Source organism: Oncorhynchus mykiss, chromosome 17 (genome assembly GCF_013265735.2).
Source record: "Oncorhynchus mykiss isolate Arlee chromosome 17, USDA_OmykA_1.1, whole genome shotgun sequence".
Taxonomy (NCBI): Eukaryota; Metazoa; Chordata; class Actinopteri; order Salmoniformes; family Salmonidae; genus Oncorhynchus; species Oncorhynchus mykiss.
Window position 1 is genome coordinate 7,063,012 of NC_048581.1, and position 21,782 is coordinate 7,084,793.

The 21,782-nt window shown below is 40.6% G+C and overlaps 2 protein-coding genes across 2 annotated transcripts in view; both read right to left on the reverse strand.

The window, feature by feature from the left end:
• LOC118940242 (zinc finger protein 239-like) overlaps nt 1-20,751 on the reverse strand; it is a 29,490-nt gene extending 8,739 nt beyond the window's left edge. Inside the window, exons 1-3 of the mRNA XM_036948732.1 lie at nt 20,672-20,751; nt 20,120-20,217; nt 19,817-19,964 (exon numbers count right to left, since the gene is read on the reverse strand). Of these exons, the coding sequence (XP_036804627.1) occupies nt 19,817-19,964; nt 20,120-20,122 (151 nt within the window). The 5' untranslated portion in view covers nt 20,123-20,217; nt 20,672-20,751. The remainder of the gene's footprint in view (nt 1-19,816; nt 19,965-20,119; nt 20,218-20,671) is intronic.
• LOC118940049 (zinc finger protein 135-like) lies at nt 5,993-12,290 on the reverse strand. Its single transcript, XM_036948262.1, has 2 exons — nt 12,258-12,290; nt 5,993-8,102 (listed from the first exon to the last, which is right to left on the reverse strand). The coding sequence occupies exons 1-2, from the start codon at nt 12,288-12,290 to the stop codon at nt 6,744-6,746; spliced, it is 1,392 nt and encodes a 463-aa protein (XP_036804157.1). The 3' UTR covers nt 5,993-6,743.
• Nucleotides 20,752-21,782: the final 1,031 nt, after the last annotated feature.

Consider the following 21,782-nt stretch of genomic DNA (forward strand, 5'->3'; position numbering starts at 1 on the left):
ACCTCTTCATACCCAGCAGTAAGGTGCTACCGGGAGAGGCACGACGCGGGGACTCCGGGAGGGAGGAAGGGCTAGCGTTGTCCTAGTAACCATAAAGAGGGGACACAGACACATGTCATTATGTGCTTTACAGAAACCCAGCCCAGACCCAGATAGAGCAAGCTGTATGCTAGACCAGACCAAGCTGTATGCTAGACCAGACCAAGCTGTACCATCTGGTGTTCTGATCTGGAGAGACTCTTCTCTGCCTCGTCAGCATCAGGATGTTGTTGAGGCTCCCCAGAGGATCCACCATAGTCATGTCTCTCTCCTGTGTGAACGAGAACATCAAAATGAGTAGTAAACTCCCTTTGATATTTTAAGTAGAACATATGCTTCAATATTGAATTTTAAAAGCCTGTTATACTAGATGAGGGGAACTTTAATATAGACAACATGGAGAATGCAATACATCTAATTGAAAAGTCCCTAAAATATATGAACCAATGGCAGATTGACCCTTTAACAATTGATATAGTACTGAACAACATATTCAAGTGTAGAACTTCAGTAGAATGCCCCTTAAAAACCACACATTAGTTCAACAACTGCATAGTTTGTGCTCCTGTTTTTAAGACAGTACTCACTGATGGTAATCGGATATTCTGTCTCCTCCTCTTTCACTCCCAAAACGTCTTCCTCCTTCACCGTTATTGAGACAGCATCCTCTTCCTCTCTAAAAGGTTCATTCTCTTCTATCACTATAACAGCCTCCTCTTCCTCCTTTTTCATTCTGAAATGTTCTTTCACTATAACAGCATCTTCTTCCTTCACTATAACAGTCTCCTCTTCCTCCTTTTTCATTCTAAAAGGTTCTTTCACTATAACAGCATCTTCTTCTTTCACTATAACAGTCTCCTCTTCCTCCTTTTTCATTCTAAAAGGTTCTTTCTCTTCTTTCACTGTAACCTCTTCTTCAATGTTCATTGCCAGAGCTTCTTTCTGCAAACAGCAGACCTCCTCTTCTATAGCAGGGGATGAGTACTTTAATGAACTCATGGTCAGGGATGTTCGCTAGCTCGTTAGCATTAGCGAATAGCCTAGTGCTAGGCTCAGCATCAATCTTTAACAAGTTTGCAAATTAGGTTACAGTTAACCAGTTAATACGTCAACAGAACTGTGTTTAAAACACCGAGATTAGATAATGTACATTAAGATGGTCTAAATCGTCAATCTTTCACTTTTATGTTGGCTAGCAAGCTACCGAGGTGGTTGAAAGAGTAGCCGCGTTGTTGTTCCTGAAGAAGCGTCCGTCCAGTCCAATATACGTCACGGAAGAATCATCACCTGAAAGACGCTCATCGCCGTCTGCTGTCTGGAGTGGGTAACGCAGTTTGGAAACAATACACTACACTACACTTGTGTATTGGAAAGATATCTAAAAAGGATTAAACTTTTTTACATGTTTTATCATTTTTATTTTTATGAAAATCACTGAGGAGGGTCCTCCCCTTCCTCCTCTCAGGAGCCTCCACTTCCTCCTCTGAGGAGCCTCCCCTTTCTCCTCTGAGGAAGCTCCCCTTCCTCCTCTCAGGAGCGTCCCCTTCCTCCTCTGAGGAGCCTCCCCTGCACCCAAAGGACATCCAGCCAACTTGTGTGGGAAGCATTGGAGTCAACATGGGCCAGCATCCCTGTGGAAAGCTTTCGACACCTTGTAGAGTCCATGCCCCGACGAATTGAGGCTAATCTGAGGGAGAAAGAGGAGGGTCCAACTTCATATTAGGAAGGTGTTCGAAATGTTTGGTATAATCAGTGGATATATCTGCCATTTAGCAGACACTTTTATCTAAAGGGATTTGCAGTCATGTTTGCAAACAATTAACATATGGATGGTCCCAGGAATCAAACCCACTACCCTGGTTTAACAAGCACTATACTCCACCAACTGAGCTACAGGACCACAAGGAATGATCAAGGAATGACGCAGATAAACACACACAGCCTGAGTTTCAGAAATATAATTGTATCATTAGACCGTAACATTGAAACTGCATATTTAGTTACAATCAAATATTATTTGTCACATGCGCTGAATACAACAGGTGTAGATCTTAACGTGAAATGCTTACTGACAAGCCCTTAACCAACAACGTAGATAAGAAAAATAAGGGTTGAGAAAATATTCCCAAAATAAAAAGTTTTAAAAAGTAGCTCAGTACCGAGGGGTAGTTCAGGCCTGAGGTATAGACATTACCTGAGCTACCCCTCGGTCCTGAGCTTCCTCAGTAATGAGGCAGCCCTCAGTCCAGGTGGGCCCTTTGTTAGGGTTACTAGGCCAAGGTCGGCGGCGAGGGTCGCCACTCAAATGACGCTAGGAAAGCGGACTAAGACTATGGTAGAGTGGCGTCCACGTCCCGCCACAGTGGACAGACGCCCACCCAGACCCTCTCCTATGGGTTTAGGTGTGCGGCCGGGAGTCCGCACCTTTGGGGGGGGGGGGGGGGGGGGGGGGTACTGTCACGCCCTTGCCTTAGTTATCTTTGTTTTCTTTATTATTTTGGTTAGGCCAGGGTGTGACATGGGTGATGTATGTGTTTCGTCTTGTCTAGGGGTTTATTAGATTTATGGGGTTGTGTTCATGTTAGGTGTCTAGGTAAGTCTATGGTTGCCTAGATTGGTTCTCAATCAGAGGATATATATAGAGGAGGTACCAGCACAGTGTCAATGTGGAGGCTATATACAGGAGGTACCAGTACAGAGTCAATGTGGAGGCTAGTACAGGGGGTACCAGTACCGAATCAATGTGGAGACTATATACAGGGGGTACCAGTACAGAGTCAATGTGGAGGCTATATACAGGAGGTACCAGTACCGAGTCAATGTGGAGACTATATACAGGGGGTACCAGTACAGAGTCAATGTGGAGGCTATATACAGGAGGTACCAGTACCGAGTCAATGTGGAGGCTATATACAGGGGGTACCAGTACAGAGTGGAGGCTATACAAAGGATGTTTACATACGCTTAGGTTGGAGTCATTAAAACTCGGTTTTCAACCACTCCACAAATGTCTTGTTGACAAACTATAGTATATGCAAGTATAAACACCATGGGACCACACAGCCGTCATACCGCTCAGGAATGAGACTTGTTCTGTCTCCTGGAGATCAACATACGTTGGTGCGAAAAGTGCAAACCAGTCCCAGAACAACAGCAAAAGACCTTGTGAAGATGCTGGAGGAAACAGGTACAAAAATATCTATATCCATAGTAAAATGAGTCCTATATCAACGTAACCTGAAAGGCCGCTCAGCAAGGAAGAAGCCACTGAAGAAGGACCTTGGCTAGGGATGTATCCTTGTTTTGAATCCCAGCCACGGTAGGAGGCCTTTTGCCTTTTGGTTGGCCGCCGTTGTAAATAAGAATTTGTTCTTAACTGACTTGCCAAGTTAAATAAAGGTTCAATAATAAATAAATCAAATACAAATAAAGTACAGAGAGATAATTGATGAAAACCTGCTCCAGAGCACTCAGGACCTCAGACTGGGGCAAAGGTTCACCTTCCAACAGAACAACGACCCTAAGCACACTGACAAGACAACACAGAAGTGGCTTCGGGACACGTCTCTGAATGTCCTTGTGTGGCAAAGCCAGAGCCTGGACTTGAACCCGATCGAACATCTCTGGAGAGACCTGAAAATAGCTGTGCAGCGACGCTCCCCATCCAACCTGACAGAGGTTGAGAGGATCTGCAGAGAAGAATGGGAGAAAAATACAGGTGTGCCAAGCTTGTAGCGTCATACCCAAGAATACTTGAGGCTGTAATCGCTGCCAAAGGTGCTTCAACAAAGTACTGAGTTAAGGGTCTGAATACTTATGTAAATGTTATATTTCAGTTTTTAATTATAAAATACATTTGCAAACATTTCTAAAACCCTGTCTTTGCTTTGTCATTATGGGGTGTTGTGTGTAGATTGATGAGGAAAACATCCCAATTGAATCCATTTTAGATTAAGACGAACATAACAAAATGTGGAACAAGTCAAGATGTCTGAATGCGTTGTATGTAGACCAGAATATCAGGAACAGGCTGGATGTGAGAAGGATTCAGGAAGTAAACTGAAAATGACAATTCCCTTCTATGGTTTTCAATTATGAAGAGGTGGAATTGGAATTTGATTTACTTCCTGAATTTACTGGAATTGAATTGGAATTGACTCCAAACCTGGTTTTACTACAAAGCTGTCAGCTTCATCATTCAGTCAATCGATGTAATAATGCATAACGCTCACAGATGTGCTTGTTCTCATTCAGAGAAAAATTTTTAGTTGAATAACAGAATAGAAGAAAAACATTTTATTATGCACCTGAATAACTTGGACATGGACAACCTGGTTGATTCTCTGCTCAACAACACTGATTGTGAATCAATCTGGTTGATTCTCTGCTCAACAACACTGACTGTGAATCAATCTGGTTGATTCTCTGCTCAACAACACTGACTGTGAATCAATCTGGTTGATTCTCTGGTTGATTCTTCATCACCGTCACTGGAGTCTCTTCACTGTCTGATCTTCATTCCCACAGCCTTCATCTCCATCCCTGGAGTCTCTTCACTGTCTGATCTTCATTCCTACAGCCTTCATCTCCATCCCTGGAGTCTCTTCACTGTCTGATCTTCATTCCTACAGCCTTCATCACCATCCCTGGAGTCTCTTCACTGAGTAAGTAAAGATAGTATAAGAAACCTCTCCCATTCTACTTGTCTATTATCTTTGTTTAGAAATAGTCATTTGTGTGACCTACTGATTTTCCCTACAATTCATTTTAAGGATTTAGAAATATTGAAATGGTAGAAGGAGGAATGTCAGAGTCTGGAATATAAATATATACCGTTTGTTTAAAATGTATATGATGGTGTGTCTAGACATTATGGACCGTATATGAATATAAAAGGTTTGTACAGCAGTAGTTATATAGGATAAGCCTTGACTAGAATACAGGGTGGAGTACTGGGTGGTAGACGGCTAGTAACAGTGACTAAGTTCAGGGCAGGATACTGGGCGGAGGCCGGCTAGAAGTGACTATTTGAACATTGATATTGGACAGCCTTACCTATAGAGTAGCACCACCACCCATCAGACCATTCTCATGTTGATGTCAAAGCTGCAGTGTATTGTTGCTATAGGAGTTTATGATTAATAATCCTATTTCAAGACACACCATACTATTCATTTAAAGCCCCTCTGTCAGATATAAACCATCAGAGTGGGAAACCAACTGACATGGAAACAATGGAGCAAATGTATCACTATCAGAGGGGTGTATTATGACATCATATAGAACTACTCAGACATTCCAAATATCACTTGATTATCAGAGGGGTGAATTATGACATCATATAGAACTACTCAGACATTCCAAATCAGGCTTCATCCACATCATGAAGGTGGATATTGATCCAACCATCTCAAAAGTAATGACCGGGCTGATGGAAACAGGATATGCCTGTACACTTTTATAAATGGTGACAGACGATTTGTTACTTCGTTTGACAATTTGTTTGTATATTTGTGTCAGTAAAAATGTCTAAGTGAGAAATGGCTGTGGAAACTCCTTAATGATAACAATCACATCTTAGTTAACTTGGAGTCACATGATATGTTGTGTGGTCCTCCCACTATGACTTGAGAAACCACGTAGTTTATTAGGCTACAGATTAAATAAGTTATGAACTTCACAGGGTTGTGAAAGTGCATGTGATGAGCTTGATGCTCCATTCCAATACATTTTGAGGTTCTTATTCTGGTGACATGATGATCGATGCTTGGTTGCCATTTAACAAATAAAATAATAATCTCATCTATCGGGTAATGTTTATTCAACCAGTGGGAGCGTTGTAAATGCCCCCAGGAAAGTGGAACGAGGAACTCTTCATTGAGACAATAATACACAGCAATCTGTGGGAGAGTTGTGGTGGATATTATAAAATAAGGATCTGCTGGAGTCCAAGTCAAACCAAGATTCTTTATTTCTGAGCTCAGAGAGAATAACAGAGTTACACAGCGCAGTGTAGACAGTCTGAATTCCTGAAGCATTGGGTGATGAGCACATATCTTTATAGTTTCCTGTTCCTGGGAGGGACTTTATTCATACAAGGACACAGGTGCAAATTGGTTTGCAACACAGGATGATACTCCCAAGAACAGGAGCTTATAATAGGACAGTTTCACAAGGTTGTGAACATTTTCATTTCATTAAATCATCAGTGGGCTACAATACAAATGTCAACAATGGAACTAATGCATCACATCCAAATATCACTTGATTATCTGTAGTGCTGGAGGAATGACACACCCAGATAAACACAAAGAGTTTAAAAAAAGGACAGTTTAAAAGAAGGAACCTGATCTTCTTTATATTCAAACTGACAGACTCCATATTCACTTCATGTCTTCTAATAGAAACAAACAAATATATGTTTGAGTATACCCTGTACCATTTAATTTCATCTGGTAAAGACAGGTAAACATATTGTCAGTCAACAATATAAGACAACGGGAGCACTGTGTATGTTCTCTGATGAATTTGAAGTCAATGTGATGTGAAATATCAACATACACGCTAAGAGAAGTAATTTCTCTCTCCTGTGTGGATTCTCTAATGACATTTAAATGACTGTTATGAGTAATATGTTTTCCCACAGTTTGAGCCTTTATAAGCCTTCTCCTCTGTGTGCAGTCTAATGTGTTCTTTCAGGCTTCCTAAATGGGCAAAAGCTTTGCACCCTGGGAGGAGTGGTAAGGCTTCTGCCCTGTGTGTATTCTCTCATGTCGTTTCAGCTCCCCTGACCGGTTGAAACACTTTCCACATTGGGAGCAGTGGTAAGGCTTCTCTCCTGTGTGTATTCTCTCATGTTGTTTCAGGTCCCACGACTGGTTGAAGCACTTTCCACACTGGGAGCAGTGGTAAGGCTTCTCTCCTGTGTGTATTCTTTCATGTTGTTTCAGGTTTCCTCTCTGGTTGAAACACTTTCCACATTGGGAGCAGTGGTAAGGCTTCTCTCCTGTGTGTATTCTCTCATGAGCTTTCAGCATCCCCGACCGGGTGAAACACTTTCCACATTGGGAGCAGTGGTAAGGCTTCTCTCCTGTGTGTATTCTCTCGTGGGCTTTCAGGTTTGATTTCCAGTTGAAACGCTTTCCACACTGGGAGCAGTGGTAAGGCTTCTCTCCTGTGTGTATCCTTTCATGAGCTTTCAGCATCTCCGACCGGGTGAAACACTTTCCACATTGGGAGCAGTGGTAAGGCTTCTCTCCTGTGTGTATTCTCTCGTGGGCTTTCAGGTTTGATTTCCAGTTGAAACAATTTCCACACTGGGAGCAGTGGTAAGGCTTCTCTCCTGTGTGTATTCTTTCATGAGCTTTCAGCTTCCCTGGATGGTTGAAACTCTTTCCAAACTGGGAGCAGTGGTAAGGCTTCTCTCCTGTGTGCATTCTTTCATGTTGTTTCAGGTTTACTCTCTGGTTGAAACACTTTCCACATTGGGAGCAGTGGTAAGGCTTCTCTCCTGTGTGTATTCTCTCATGGGCTTTCAGGTTTGATTTCCAGTTGAAACGCTCTCCACACTGGGAGCAGTGGTAAGGCTTCTCCCCTGTGTGTATTCTTTCATGTTGTTTCAGGTGTGCTTTCCGGCGTAAACTCTTTCCACACTGGGAGCAGTGGTAAGGCTTCTCTCCTGTGTGTATTCTTTCATGTCGTTTCAGGTGTGCTTTCCGGCGAAAACTCTTTCCACACTGGGAGCAGTGGTAAGGCTTCTCTCCTGTGTGTATTCTCTCATGTTGTTTCAGGTCCCCCGACTGGTTGAAGCACTTTCCACATTGGGAGCAGTGGTAAGGCTTCTCTCCTGTGTGTATTCTCTCATGGGCTTTCAGGTTTGATTTCCAGTTGAAACGCTCTCCACACTGGGAGCAGTGGTAAGGCTTCTCCCCTGTGTGTATTCTCTCATGTTGTTTCAGGTATACTCTCTGGTTGAAACACTTTCCACATTGGGAGCAGTGGTAAGGCTTCTCTCCTGTGTGTATTCTCTCATGTTGTTTCAGGTCCCATAACCGGTTACAACTCTTTCCACAGTGGGAGCAGTGGTGTCGTCTTGCTAGTTTGGACGTCCCTGGCTCTGGTTCCTCCGAGTCTGGCCTTTCTCCTGCCAAAGACAGTGTTATTTTTAAATAGAGACCCGAATGAAACCACGTGATAAAACAACCTTGCTACGAGGGTAAATCCTAAATCAGATCTCTCAATAACCCGAGGCCAGTTTTAACAATCTTAGTGTGATTTTAAAACAAATGTAGAGCTTCCTGGTAATTACTGCTATGTTTACATTACTTATTTTATTCATCCTGTTTTACAAGTCAGAACACAAAAACCTAGACAGTTCTAGGACACTGAAGACACAGACGTCGCTGGATTCAAATTGAACAGGTGGTTCTAAATATATAACATTCATAGCTGTATGATACAGAATGTGACCTACACACTTCCTTAAACATAAAATAACTAAAGAAGTAATTTTGTGTGGAAGTCCAAAACTTGTTTTTACGTCGAAGATACAAAGCACATCAGTAACATCTCCCCGTTGTTGAAAGGGTTCGACACATTGCTGTTTAATTGGACCAATTTCTTATTTAGACATTCACAGATTTTCAACATTTTGATTATCGCTGATGTCATATTTTGTGAAAAAGTCAAAAATAAGGTGAAATATTTGGGTAAAATGTTCCTAAAACTGATAGTAACTACAATAAACAAAAATATAAACGCAACATGTAAAGTGTTGGATGTTTCATGAGCTGAAAAAAAAAGATTGCAGAATTTTTTACATCCCTGTTAGTCAACATTTATTCTTTGCCAAAATAATCCATCCACCTGACAGGTGTGGCATATCAAGAAGCTGATTGAACAGCTTGGTTATTACACAGATGTACCTTGTCCTGGGGGTAATAAAAGGCTACTCGAAAATGTGCAGTTTGGTCACACAACAATGCCACAGATCTCTGAGGGAGCGGGCAATTGGCATGCTGACTGCAGGAATGTCCACTGGAGCTGTTGTCAGGGAATTTAATGTACAGTACCAGTCAAAAGGTTGGACTCACCTACTCATTCAAGGGTTTTTTCTTGATTTTTACTATTTTCTACATAGCAAAATAATGGAGAAGACATCAAAATGATTAAAAAACACATGGAATCATGTAGTAACCACAAGTGTTAAAATAAAATATATATTTTATTCTTCAAAAGTTGCCACCCTTGCTTTCTCTCAACCAGCTTCACCTGGAATCCTTTTCCAACAGTCCTGTAGGAGTTCCCATATATGCTGAGAACTTGTAGGCTGCTTTTCCTTTTGGGTGAGGTCGAGGCCAGGTCATCTGATGCAGCACTCCATCTTGGTCAAATAGCTCTTACACAGCCTGGAGGTGTGTTGGGTCATTGTCCTGTTGAAAAACAAATGACAGTGGGACTAAGCCCAAACCAGATGGGATGGCATATCGCTGCAGAATGCTGTGGTAGTCATGCTGGTTAAGTGTGACTTGAATAAATAAATCACTGACATTGTCAATAGCAAAGCACCCGCACACCATCACATCTCCTCCTCCATGCTTCACGGTGGGAACCACACATACGGAGATAATCTGTTCATCTACTCCTCGTCTCACAAAGACATGACGCTCGGAACCAAATACTCAAATTTGGACTCATCAGACAGATATCCACCGGTCTCATGTCCATTGCTCGTGTTTCTTGGCCCAAGCAAGTCTCTTCTTCCTATTGGTGTCCTTTAGTAGTGGTTTCCTTGCAGCAATTCGACCATAAAAGCCTGATTAACGCAGTCTCCTCTGAACCGATGATGTTGAGATGTGTCTGTTGCTTGAACTTTGTGAAGTATTTATTTGGGCTGCAATTTCTAAGTCTGGTAACTCTAATGAACTTATGCATCAGAAGTAACTCTGGATCTTCCATTCTTGTGGTGGTCCTTAAAGTAATGATGGACTGTTGCTTCTCTTTGCTTATTTGAGCTGTTCTTGACATAATATGGACTTCACCTTTTACCCAATAGGGCTATCTTCTGTATACCCCCCTACCTTGTCACAACACAACTGATTGGCTCAAACACATTAAAAACCTGTTATGGCACATTAACTCTTGAAACTAGGGGGCACTATTTTCATTTTTGGAAAAATAACATTCCCAAAGTAAACGGGCTATTTCTCAGGACCAGGTGCTAGAATATGCATATAATTGACAGCTTAGGATAGAAAACACTATAGTTTCCAAAACTGTAAAAATATTGTCTGTGAATATAAAAGAACTGATATTGCAGGCGAATGCCTGAGAAAAATCCAATCAGGAAGTGACTCTTATTTTGAAGCCTCTGCGTTCCTATGCATCCCTATTGACCATTGAAAGGGATATCAACCAGATTCCTTTTTCTATGGCTTCCCTAATGTGTCTACAGTCACTAGACATGGTTTCAGGCTTTTGTTTTGAAAAATGAGCGTGAACGACAACATTGCGTCAGTGGTCAGGTGGTGGCTCTCAGATTGATTTGTGCGTAATAGACAAAGGCGGCCATTGTGCCTCTCGCTCTTAGTGAAAAGCCAATTGTCCCGGTTGATATGGCTATCGATAAACTTACACAAATGCTTGTCTTGCTTTGGCTGTAAAGCATAATTTCAAAATCTGAGATGACAGGGTGATTAACAAAAGGCTAAGCTGTGTTTCACTATATTTCACTTGTGATTTCATGAATATTATCTAGTAAGATTTTTTGTCCGTTGCGTTATGCTAATTAGTGTAGTTGATGACAATTCTCCCGGATCCGGGAGGAGTAGTTCCAAAAGGTTCAAACACATTAAAACCTGCTAGCGGAACGTTGACAACATCCGGTGAAATTGCAGAGTGCAAAGTATTTTTTTATTTATTAGAAATATTTAACTTTCATACATTCACAAGTGCAAAGCTTAACTTCTTGTTAATCTAGTCACCGTGTCAGATTTCAAAAAGGCTTTACGGCAAAAGCAAACCATGCGATTATCTGAGGAAAGCACCCCATCAAACAAACACATGACAATCATATTTCAACCCGCCAGGCACGACACAAACCTCAGAAATAATGATATAATTCGTGCCTTACCTTTGAAGAGCTTCTTCTTTTGGCACTCCAATATGTCCCATAAACATCACAAATGGTCCTTTTGTTCAATTAATTTCGTTGTTATATCTCCAAAATGTCCATTTATTTGGCGCGTTTGATTTAAAAAAAACACTGGTTCCAACTCACCCAGCATGACTACAAAATATCTAATACGATACCTGTAAATGCTGTCCAAACATTTGAAACAACTTTCCTAAACCAAACTTTAGGTATTTTAAAAAGTAAATAATCGAGAAAATTTAAGATGGGATAAACTGTGTTCAATACCGGATAAAAACAACGTGAAGCGCGTGACCTGGAGCGCGCATCAAAACATTAGAGAGCACTAGGCTGGACCCTCGTTCTGAATAGCCGAACTTCTTCATTTCTCTAAAGAAAAACATCAACCAATTTCTAAAGACTGTTGACATCTAGTGGAAGCAATAGGAACTGCAACCAAGTGCCACACAAAACCATTTGAAAACAGAGTCACCTCAACAACAAAAAATTCCTCCTGGATGGTTTGTCCTCGGGGTTTCACCTGCCAAATAAGTTATGATATACACACAGACATTATTTTAACAGTTTTAGAAACTTTAGTGTTTTCTATCCAAACCCAAACCTGTATGATACAGAATGTGACCTACACACTTCCTTAAACATAAAATAACTAAAGAAGTAATTTTGTGTGGAAGTCCAAAACTTGTTTTTACGTCGCAGATACAAAGCACATCAGTAACATCTCCCCGTTGTTGAAAGGGTTCGACACATTGCTGTTTAAATGGACCAATTTCTTACTTAGACATTCACAGATGTTCAACATTTTGATTATCGCTGATGTCATATTTTGGGTAAATGTTCCTAAAACTGATAGTAACAACAAAAAAACAAAATATAAATGCAACATGTAAAGTGTTGGATGTTTCATGAGCATCACTGTTAGTCAACATTTATTCTTTGCCAAGATAATCCATCCACCTGACAGGTGTGGCATATCAAGAAGCTGATTGAACAGCTTGGTTATTACACAGGTGCACCTTGTGCTGGAGATAATTAAAGGCTACTCGAAAATGTGCAGTTTGTTCACACAACCTCTGCGATCCAACTCATCCCAAACCATCTTGATACAATACATTAGATTCAAAGGTACCAAAAAGTACAGTAAAAATTACTTCCATCTCTGGAAATGTGGGGGATTGTGTCGGGAGATTGTGTAGGCCAGGTCATCTGATGCAGCACTCCATCACTCTCCTACTTGATCAAATAGCTCTTACACAGCCAGGAGGTGTGTTGGGTCATTGTCCTGTTGAAAAACAAATGACAGTGGGACTAAGCCCAAACCAGATGGGATGGCATATAGCTGTAGAATGCTGTGGAAGCCATGCTGGTTAAGAGTGACTTCTGTTCATCTACTCCTCGTCTCACAAAGACATGACGCTCGGATCCAAAAATCTCAAATTTGGACTCATCAGACCCAAGGACAGATATCCACCGGTCTAATGTCCATTGTTCGTGTTTCTTGGCCCAAGCAAGTCTCTTCTTCTTCTTCTCCTTTAGTAGTGGTTTCCTTGCAGCAATTCGAACATGAAGGCCTGATTCACGCAGTCTCCTTGTTAATCTCCTTGTTAATCTAGCCACCGTGTCAGATTTCAAAAAGGCTTTACGGCAAAAGCGAACTATGCGATTATCTGAGGACAGCACCCCATCAAACAAACACATGACAATCATATTTCAACCCATGACAATCATATTTCAACCCACCAGGCGCGACACAAACCTCAGAAATAATGATATAATTCGTGCCTTACCTTTGAAGAGCTTCTTCTTTTGGCACTCCAATATGTCCCATAAACATCACAAATGGTCCTTTTGTTCGATTAATTTCGTTGTTATATCTCCAAAATGTCCATTTATTTGGCGCGTTTGATTTAAAAAAAACACTGGTTCCAACTCTCCCAGCATGACTACAAAATATCTAATACGATACCTGTAAATGCTGTCCAAACATTTCAAACAACTTTCCTAATCCAACTTTAGGTATTTTAAAACGTAAATAATCGAGAAAATTTAAGATGGGATAAACTGTGTTCAATACCGGATAAAAACAACGTGAAGCGCGTGACCTGGAGTGCGCATCAAAACATTAGAGAGCACTAGGCTGGACCCTCGTTCTGAATAGCCGAACTTCTTCATTTCTCTAAAGAAAAACATCAACCAATTTCTAAAGACTGTTGACATCTAGTGGAAGCAATAGGAACTGCAACCAAGTGCCACACAAAACCATTTGAAAACAGAGTCACCTCAACAACAAAAAATTCCTCCTGGATGGTTTGTCCTCGGGGTTTCACCTGCCAAATAAGTTATGTTATACTCACAGACATTATTTTAACAGTTTTAGAAACTTTAGAGTGTTTTCTATCCAAACCTACCAATTATATGCATATCCTAGCTTCTGGGCAGGTAGCAGGTAGTTTACTTTGGGAACGCTTTTCATCCAGACGTGAAAATACTGCCCCCTATCCCAAACAGGTTAAGACTCCATAATGGTTCATCATTAGATGCTACAGTCCTCCTTTAAGACTCCATAATGCTTCATCATTAGATGCTACAGTCCTCTAAGTCTCCACCATGTTTAGAATGTGTCTGGAAGCATCACTCTATCTATTCTACTCTCATCCTTTCGGATTTAATAATATTTAATAATAATAATAACAATGTTATAATAGGTAATAACTAACTTTAATAACTAGGGTTAATACCTGCCTGGAGCACCAACAAAATCTTCATATTTACCCCCCACCGCTACAGAATTAGCGTAGTAGGCCATGTAACTTAAGGTGATCAGAAATATTTAGGACTAACATTCCTTGCCACCCATTCTCAAACTAACTGCAGCTCTATGTTAAATGTTGCAGTCATTTCAGTCGCTGTAGTAGATGACGTGTACAGTGTTGAGTCATCCGCATACATAGACACACTGGCTTTACTTAAATGTCACTGGCATGTTGTTGGTAAAGATTGAAAAAAGAAGGTGCCAAACAGCTGCCCTGGGGATTTCCTGATTCTACCTTGATTTTGTTGTACAGGCTTCCATTAAAGAACACTGTGTTCTGTTAGACAGGTGTTGGGGAATAATCAGAATTGGTTGGTAACATAGGTAAGATGTTTTATATTCATCATATGTTTGTAAGTTACTTCTCATCAGAATGTTATTTTTGTATAATACTGTGGCGGGGTTGCAGTATCTGTTCTATGTCAAGACTAAGTTGTTTGGGCCGGAGAGAGGGGAGAGGTCAAGAGTGTATCTCTTGGCTCCACAATGTCTGTGTGCCAGTCAGTGTGTCTCTGTGATCTTGTCAAGATAGGATGGATTTGATATATGCCTGGAGGATTGGTTTATGGTTCTGAGTTTGAGAAAATAACATGTTTTAGGAGACAAAGCTGAACGATGAATTATGCCGATAATGCTGTGTTATCCTATGCTGTCTCACTAGGGAACACACTTTCTAGTGGGCTTAAATTGAAGATAATGCGAATAGAACTGGCAATATCGGCCGCTATTATCCTCAATCATTTTCCATCCACGTTATCAGACACCATGCCATTGTTGATTTTTTGACCCAAAATTCAATTGAAGGTGTTCCAAAGCTTTTTACAATCATTCTTCATGTCATTTATCTTTGTTTCATAGTGTAGTTTCTTCTTTTTATTCAGTTTAGTCACATGATTTCTCAATTTGCAATAGGTTTGCCAATCAGTTATTCAGCCAGACCTATATGCCATCTCTTTTGCCTCCCTCTTCATCATAACATTTTTAAATTCCTCATCAATCCACGTGGATTTAACAGTTTTTAGTCATTTTCTTAATGGGTGCTTGCTTATTAGTAACTGGGATAAGCAATTTCATAAACGTGTCAAGGGCAGCGTCTGGTTGCTCGTCATTACACACCACGGACCAACAAATATTGTTTTCATTGTTGGAATCGGCCAAACTTTGAACATGGAGTCATTAAAGAAGTGATAGGAAGTGAAAGAGACTGGCTGTTATGTCAGAAGTTAATGGTTCTCTGAAGAAAGACAGGTGGCTTTGGAATGTGTTGGGTGGACAAGAGAAACTTGTTTTAGAAACTTTAGTGTTTTCTATCCAAACCCAAACCTGTATGATACAGAATGTGACCTACACACTTCCTTAAACATAAAATAACTAAAGAAGTAATTTTGTGTGGAAGTCCAAAACTTGTTTTTACGTCGCAGATACAAAGCACATCAGTAACATCTCCCCGTTGTTGAAAGGGTTCGACACATTGCTGTTTAAATGGACCAATTTCTTACTTAGACATTCACAGATGTTCAACATTTTGATTATCGCTGATGTCATATTTTGGGTAAATGTTCCTAAAACTGATAGTAACAACAAAAAAACAAAATATAAATGCAACATGTAAAGTGTTGGATGTTTCATGAGCATCACTGTTAGTCAACATTTATTCTTTGCCAAGATAATCCATCCACCTGACAGGTGTGGCATATCAAGAAGCTGATTGAACAGCTTGGTTATTACACAGGTGCACCTTGTGCTGGAGATAATTAAAGGCTACTCGAAAATGTGCAGTTTGTTCACACAACCTCTGCGATCCAACTCATCCCAAACCATCTTGATACAATACATTAGATTCAAAGGTACCAAAAAGTACAGTAAAAATTACTTCCATCTCTGGAAATGTGGGGGATTGTGTCGGGAGATTGTGTAGGCCAGGTCATCTGATGCAGCACTCCATCACTCTCCTACTTGATCAAATAGCTCTTACACAGCCAGGAGGTGTGTTGGGTCATTGTCCTGTTGAAAAACAAATGACAGTGGGACTAAGCCCAAACCAGATGGGATGGCATATAGCTGTAGAATGCTGTGGAAGCCATGCTGGTTAAGAGTGACTTCTGTTCATCTACTCCTCGTCTCACAAAGACATGACGCTCGGATCCAAAAATCTCAAATTTGGACTCATCAGACCCAAGGACAGATATCCACCGGTCTAATGTCCATTGTTCGTGTTTCTTGGCCCAAGCAAGTCTCTTCTTCTTCTTCTCCTTTAGTAGTGGTTTCCTTGCAGCAATTCGAACATGAAGGCCTGATTCACGCAGTCTCCTTGTTAATCTCCTTGTTAATCTAGCCACCGTGTCAGATTTCAAAAAGGCTTTACGGCAAAAGCGAACTATGCGATTATCTGAGGACAGCACCCCATCAAACAAACACATGACAATCATATTTCAACCCATGACAATCATATTTCAACCCACCAGGCGCGACACAAACCTCAGAAATAATGATATAATTCGTGCCTTACCTTTGAAGAGCTTCTTCTTTTGGCACTCCAATATGTCCCATAAACATCACAAATGGTCCTTTTGTTCGATTAATTTCGTTGTTATATCTCCAAAATGTCCATTTATTTGGCGCGTTTGATTTAAAAAAAACACTGGTTCCAACTCTCCCAGCATGACTACAAAATATCTAATACGATACCTGTAAATGCTGTCCAAACATTTCAAACAACTTTCCTAATCCAACTTTAGGTATTTTAAAACGTAAATAATCGAGAAAATTTAAGATGGGATAAACTGTGTTCAATACCGGATAAAAACAACGTGAAGCGCGTGACCTGGAGTGCGCATCAAAACATTAGAGAGCACTAGGCTGGACCCTCGTTCTGAATAGCCGAACTTCTTCATTTCTCTAAAGAAAAACATCAACCAATTTCTAAAGACTGTTGACATCTAGTGGAAGCAATAGGAACTGCAACCAAGTGCCACACAAAACCATTTGAAAACAGAGTCACCTCAACAACAAAAAATTCCTCCTGGATGGTTTGTCCTCGGGGTTTCACCTGCCAAATAAGTTATGTTATACTCACAGACATTATTTTAACAGTTTTAGAAACTTTAGAGTGTTTTCTATCCAAACCTACCAATTATATGCATATCCTAGCTTCTGGGCAGGTAGCAGGTAGTTTACTTTGGGAACGCTTTTCATCCAGACGTGAAAATACTGCCCCCTATCCCAAACAGGTTAAGACTCCATAATGGTTCATCATTAGATGCTACAGTCCTCCTTTAAGACTCCATAATGCTTCATCATTAGATGCTACAGTCCTCTAAGTCTCCACCATGTTTAGAATGTGTCTGGAAGCATCACTCTATCTATTCTACTCTCATCCTTTCGGATTTAATAATATTTAATAATAATAATAACAATGTTATAATAGGTAATAACTAACTTTAATAACTAGGGTTAATACCTGCCTGGAGCACCAACAAAATCTTCATATTTACCCCCCACCGCTACAGAATTAGCGTAGTAGGCCATGTAACTTAAGGTGATCAGAAATATTTAGGACTAACATTCCTTGCCACCCATTCTCAAACTAACTGCAGCTCTATGTTAAATGTTGCAGTCATTTCAGTCGCTGTAGTAGATGACGTGTACAGTGTTGAGTCATCCGCATACATAGACACACTGGCTTTACTTAAATGTCACTGGCATGTTGTTGGTAAAGATTGAAAAAAGAAGGTGCCAAACAGCTGCCCTGGGGATTTCCTGATTCTACCTTGATTTTGTTGTACAGGCTTCCATTAAAGAACACTGTGTTCTGTTAGACAGGTGTTGGGGAATAATCAGAATTGGTTGGTAACATAGGTAAGATGTTTTATATTCATCATATGTTTGTAAGTTACTTCTCATCAGAATGTTATTTTTGTATAATACTGTGGCGGGGTTGCAGTATCTGTTCTATGTCAAGACTAAGTTGTTTGGGCCGGAGAGAGGGGAGAGGTCAAGAGTGTATCTCTTGGCTCCACAATGTCTGTGTGCCAGTCAGTGTGTCTCTGTGATCTTGTCAAGATAGGATGGATTTGATATATGCCTGGAGGATTGGTTTATGGTTCTGAGTTTGAGAAAATAACATGTTTTAGGAGACAAAGCTGAACGATGAATTATGCCGATAATGCTGTGTTATCCTATGCTGTCTCACTAGGGAACACACTTTCTAGTGGGCTTAAATTGAAGATAATGCGAATAGAACTGGCAATATCGGCCGCTATTATCCTCAATCATTTTCCATCCACGTTATCAGACACCATGCCATTGTTGATTTTTTGACCCAAAATTCAATTGAAGGTGTTCCAAAGCTTTTTACAATCATTCTTCATGTCATTTATCTTTGTTTCATAGTGTAGTTTCTTCTTTTTATTCAGTTTAGTCACATGATTTCTCAATTTGCAATAGGTTTGCCAATCAGTTATTCAGCCAGACCTATATGCCATCTCTTTTGCCTCCCTCTTCATCATAACATTTTTAAATTCCTCATCAATCCACGTGGATTTAACAGTTTTTAGTCATTTTCTTAATGGGTGCTTGCTTATTAGTAACTGGGATAAGCAATTTCATAAACGTGTCAAGGGCAGCGTCTGGTTGCTCGTCATTACACACCACGGACCAACAAATATTGTTTTCATTGTTGGAATCGGCCAAACTTTGAACATGGAGTCATTAAAGAAGTGATAGGAAGTGAAAGAGACTGGCTGTTATGTCAGAAGTTAATGGTTCTCTGAAGAAAGACAGGTGGCTTTGGAATGTGTTGGGTGGACAAGAGGAGAGCAAAGTGTGAAACAGGGGAGGCAGACAAACATCTGTGGATTAGATGAAGGAGAGGTTGAGGTCAGGACAGATTCTCATCAGGGAGATAAAGGTCTGGTATCCTGTTACCCTCTAGACTCTCTTCCTGTGGAACCATAAGATGTAAGGATTGGAGAGAAGGAGGAGTGTCTTAAGTGGGATATATATCTGGATGGAACAAATGTTGGGTTGTCTGAATTACAGATGTACAGAACCTTTGGGAATAATTAAACTTGGTTAAAGCTTCTCTAGTGTCCGTGAGTTAATTACTGTGAAAATAAACAACCTAATAACATCAACAACACAGGAATCACCACAAACAATTGTATGACCTCTTATATAGAACATTAGGCCCAGCCTTTTGGAACTTTGGTTGTCCTAGATATGACTACTATATTGTGATCACAACAGCCGATGAATTTGGATACTGCTTTCAAACACATTTCTGCAGCAATAGTAAAGATATGATCAAATATGTTGATTCAATTTCTGTACTGTTTGTAACTACCCTGGTAGGTTGATTGATAACCTGAACCAGGTTGCAGGCACTGGTTACAGTTCGAAGCTTTCTCTTGAGTAGGCAGCCTGATCACAGCTTTCCTCCAGTATTAGTTTATTAATTAACAGTGTCTTGAGTTAGTTTGCCTGTTCTACAGTCTAGTAAAGATAGGGGGGGTTGACTGGGACAGGCAATGTAACATCCATAATGTTTTGAGAAAAAGTTTTTGTAAAACAAGCACCTTACATTGGATCATCTTGAAACTTTCTCTCCAAAGCTGACTTTAATCAAGGTTTTATATGGTCTACTGATTTCTCTCTTTTCATTGGCAGAATCCTTTTTCAGTGTTATGATATTCATAACATCCATATCCATCAGTCTATCTTCCTGACAACGAACAGAACTCTGCTGGTTGTCGTGGTAACAGATACCAATGAATATATCTATTTATTTGTTCAAACTAAACTACAGCACTTACTTTGAGTCAAATCTGATCCTTTCCTCTCTTCTCCTCCTCCCACAGTTCCACTCAGCCCCATTGTTTTCCTGCAGTCCACCAGCAGCAAGGTGCTAACAGGAGAGGCATGACACGGGGACTCCGAGAGGGTGGAAGGGCTAGCGTTGTCCTGGTAACCATAAAGAGGGGACACAGACGCACATCATTATGGATGCTGATGTCACTTGTCATGAAGTGCTCTACAGAAACCCAGCCCAGACCCCAATAGAGAAAGCTGTATGCTAGACCAGACCAAGCTGTATGCTAGACCAGACCAAGCTGTACCATCTGGTGTTCTGATCTGGAGAGACTCTTCTCTTCCTCGTCAGCATCAGGATGTTGTTGAGGCTTCCCAGAGGATCCACGATAGTCATGTGTCTCTCCTGTGTGAATGAGAACATCAAACAGATGGTAAACTTATGACCATCTATTGCAATCATAGAGCAATCATAGAGTCTTACAAGAGGCATGCATATGTCTAAAATGGCCACTTTCATCATGATTTCCTAAAATATTGTTTGTGATGCAAATGTAAAAGGGTCGTTCCACAAAATGGGTGGCCTTTGTTATTTTAAGTAGAAAATATGCACCAATATAGAATTTTAAAAGCCTGTTATATTAGATGAGGGGAACTTTAATATAGGCCACATGGAGAATTCAATACATCTAATTGAAAAGTCCCTAAAATATATGAACCAATGGCAGATTGACCCTTTAACAATTTATATAGTACTGAACAACATATTCAAGTGTAGAACTTCAGTAGAATGCCACTTTAAAACCACACATTAGTTCAACAACGGCATAGTTTGTGACCCTGTTGAAGACAGTACTCACTGGTGTTAATCTGATATTCTGTCTCTTCCTCTTTCACTCCCAAAAAGTCTTCCTCCTTCACCTTTATTGAGATAGCATCATCTTCCCTCTCTAAACGGTTCTTTCTCTTCTTTCACTATAACAGCCTCCTCTTCCTCCTTTTTCATTCTGAAAGATTCTTTCTCCATACAGCAGACCCCCTCTTCATTAGTAAGGGAGGAGTAGTTTAGTGAGCTCATGGTCAGGGATGTTAGCTAGCTAGCTAGCATTAGCGTCCTAGCCTAGTGCTAGGCTCAGTATCAATCTTTAACACGTTTGCAAATTGAACCAGTTGATACGTTAACCGAAAATCGTTTAAAACACTGAGATTAGATAATGTACATTAGCATGGTCTAAAACGTCAATCTTTCAGTTTTATGTTGGCTAGCAAGCTACCGACGTGGTTGAAAGAGTTGGCGCATTGTTGTTCCTGAAGAAGCGTCCGTCCAGTCCATTATACGTCACGAAAGAAGCATCACCTGAAAGACGCTCGTCGCCATCTGCTGGCTGGAGTTTTTCAGCTCAACAGTTTCCCATGTGTACCAAGAATGGTCCACCACCCAAACAGTGGTGGTCAGTGCCGTTTAAGATGAGGCAGGACGATTTGTGTTTTCATGAGCATGGCCTTAATTCTATTACAGCATATTGGACGACTGTCATTCATATTTCACTCACCCTGTTCAATGTAACAGCAATAGGTTTAGGCTACTACATGATACTCTAATTGTCCCTATACCCATCATGAGGTAGCAACCTAGCCTATGAATGAAAGTTTAGAATGTAGGTTCACACAGGTCGAGAGAACATTTTGCGATGACAGACAGTGACACATAGACAGACAGTGACACATTCAATACTGCCTTGCACACTCTCGCCTGCATCTAGCTGAAATAGAGATATCACTGGACAAATTCAGGTATGTTTATCCCCGTTTTGTTCCATTTAAACGTTTGTCAACAGAATCGGCGGAATGAATACACCCCTGATCATGCATAAACACAGTTCACTTTCATTACAGACACGTTGTATTCCTTCTTGCATCTATGTGCTCTCCTCTTATCACCTTCTCCCTTCGTTTCTGTACTTCAATGCA